The following is a 2,447-nucleotide window of genomic DNA, read 5'->3' as shown; positions in this document are numbered from 1 at the left end:
GAGTTTATAATTGCACTTCTTTTGCGTGAATGTTGTCTGCCACTTGTAAACCCAATCCGGACATTGTCCATTTCTTGCTGCATTTTGACATGGACTGCTCAAGTATCTCAGGAGCAGCGAATGGTGCAGTCATCCGCGAACATCGCACTTCTGACATTAAGTTGGAAAGAAGGTCATTGATGAAGCAGCTGATGATGATGGGACCTTGGACATTCCGCTGAGGGAATCCTGCAGTGATCTCCTTAAGCTGCGCTAACTGACATCCAACAACCACAACCAAATGCCTTTGCGCTGTGTGTGACACTTAGTAGCAGAAATTTACCCCATGATATCCATTGAATCCAGATTTCTCGGGCTAATTCATGCCTTTCCTGCAAGGCCAGTTACTCTCAGCGTTTCACGTGAGTTCGGCTCTTTTTTTCCAAGTTTCAAGAAACACAAAGTTAGGAGCTGAGTGACCAAAGCGGAACTTACATGTTACACATTCATTGAATATATATCAAATGTGCTTCCAATATTACATTTAATAGATGTCATTTTGGCTAATAATGTTCACACCGAGAATTACTTTTGGATGCACATTATGAAAGTCACCGCAATCAATGTGTACACATTGTTCACAACATTGTTTATGTAGGTGTATCTATCTTGCTGTACGGATGTTCTTATATTGACATAGGAGAAGGTGCTTGAAGGTTTTCTTGAAGGTAGGATTGCACAGCGCGTAGCAGGCTGGATTCACGGTACTGTTGATGTAAACAACCCAGTATCCAATAGTCCAGACCGTGTGGGGGACGCAGGTTGAACAGACGGTACTAATGAGTACCGTAGCAAAATAAGGGCTCCAGGTGATGATAAAAGCCAGGAGAATAGCCAAGATGGTTCGAGTAACTTTCTCCTCTCGGGATGCAGCTCCCTTCTTCTTCTTCTTCGCAGGAGTCCTGGTAATTTGTATGCCCTCATTAGCTGCTCTCTTCTCTATGCCATTGTCATTCTTGCCGTTGATGTCTGATGCTACTTTTGCCGTGGGGTCACAGTCTTCAGTTTTCTGACATTTACTCTCTATATTTCTGATAAGTACGGAGTTGTTCATCCCGGAAAATCTTTGCGCATTGCAAGCACTCCTGTTCTCTTGTATCATCCCTTTATCATTCTGGTTTAATTGGACCACATTGCGGGAGGTTGACGCATTGGAGAGCTCCTTATCCGTTGCTTGGCCACAATTATTAATTGGCATTTCACCAGTTATTTTGTTATTTTCCATTTTGACCTCTCCCAATCCATTGGGAACATTTGCTATGTGGTTCTTATTATGTTTCATTATTTTGCTCTTCACAAGCCTGCCATTAATTCCGCACTTGCTCAATTCAGCCACATTTGTATCATCCTTCACCCGACTCCTGCTGGCACGCGATATTTGTACATACAAAATCACCATGATAATAACAGGGAGATAGAAGGCAGCAATAGCAGTGACAAAAATGACAGCAGGATTTGAGAGGAACTGAACATAGCACTCATCCTCACCAACTGTTCGCTCCCCTACGATGAACTGCCAGAAGAGAATAGCAGGGACCCAAAGGATGAATGACAGCACCCAAGCAGCTGCGATCATCATTCCTGCAAATGTAGGTGTTCTCCTCACGGGGTAGCTGAAGGGCTTTGTCACACAGAAGTAGCGGTCAAAGCTGATGATAAGGAGGTTCATTCCAGAAGCACTACTGGCAACATAATCTACAGCAAGCCACAAATCACATACCACTGTGCCCATCGGCCAGTAACCTGTAACAGTGTAAATGGTGTATAGATTCATAGAGAACGCACCAATAACCAAATCAGCACAGGCCAAGCTGAAAATAAAGTAGTTGTTAATAGTTTGCAATTGTCTGTTTACTCTGATGGAAGCCATAACTAGAATGTTTCCAATAATTGTCACCAGGCTTAAAGATCCTGTCACAATCACAATGAAGCCCACTTCGAACGCTTTGTAAAGACTCCCTCCAGTATCAATCCAGCCTGTAAGGTAGCTGAGTGATTCATTTGCCTCAGTTGAGTTTCTCATCATTTCCCAGTTTGCACTGACGGTGCCTAAATGGAGAAAATAAAATAATAATTGATCAACATATTTTAAATGTGTTGAAGTCTCAACTCTACTGAGACCGCTTTAAAGTACTACCAGCAAACAGCATATAGAGCTATTGACCCTTGTATATTTTCCAGGACTGATTGTATTTCGTTCGGAATCACCACATGGGCTACTTACTGAACCCCTTATTAGGAATTAATAGTTAATTACTTGTGTCGTTCATAATGCAGATCTGACGAGCGACATTGCAAAAATGTCTATCGGGCATTTACACTCAACAATCCATTACGTCTAGGTGAAACATCTTTCTGTTCTGAAAATATTCACCTTTGAAGGGAAGAATGCTTTCACTCCTTTGGTT

The 2,447-nt window shown here is 42.3% G+C and overlaps 1 protein-coding gene across 1 annotated transcript; it reads right to left on the bottom strand.

The window, feature by feature from the left end:
* Positions 1–643: 643 nt before the first annotated feature.
* On the bottom strand, positions 644–2,062 carry LOC119976146 (muscarinic acetylcholine receptor M2-like). Its single transcript, XM_038816345.1, has one exon. The coding sequence runs from the start codon at positions 2,060–2,062 to the stop codon at positions 644–646; it is 1,419 nt and encodes a 472-aa protein (XP_038672273.1).
* Positions 2,063–2,447: the final 385 nt, after the last annotated feature.

This window comes from Scyliorhinus canicula, chromosome 13, assembly GCF_902713615.1.
Source record: "Scyliorhinus canicula chromosome 13, sScyCan1.1, whole genome shotgun sequence".
NCBI lineage: Eukaryota > Metazoa > Chordata > Chondrichthyes > Carcharhiniformes > Scyliorhinidae > Scyliorhinus > Scyliorhinus canicula.
Note: the sequence above shows the minus strand (reverse complement) of the source record. Positions and strands in the feature narration are given on the sequence as shown.

Coding starts and splice junctions, on each gene's coding strand:
- LOC119976146 (XM_038816345.1), bottom strand. CDS start 2,062: ATGAGAAACTCAACTGAGGCAAATGAATCACTCAGCTACCTTACAGGC.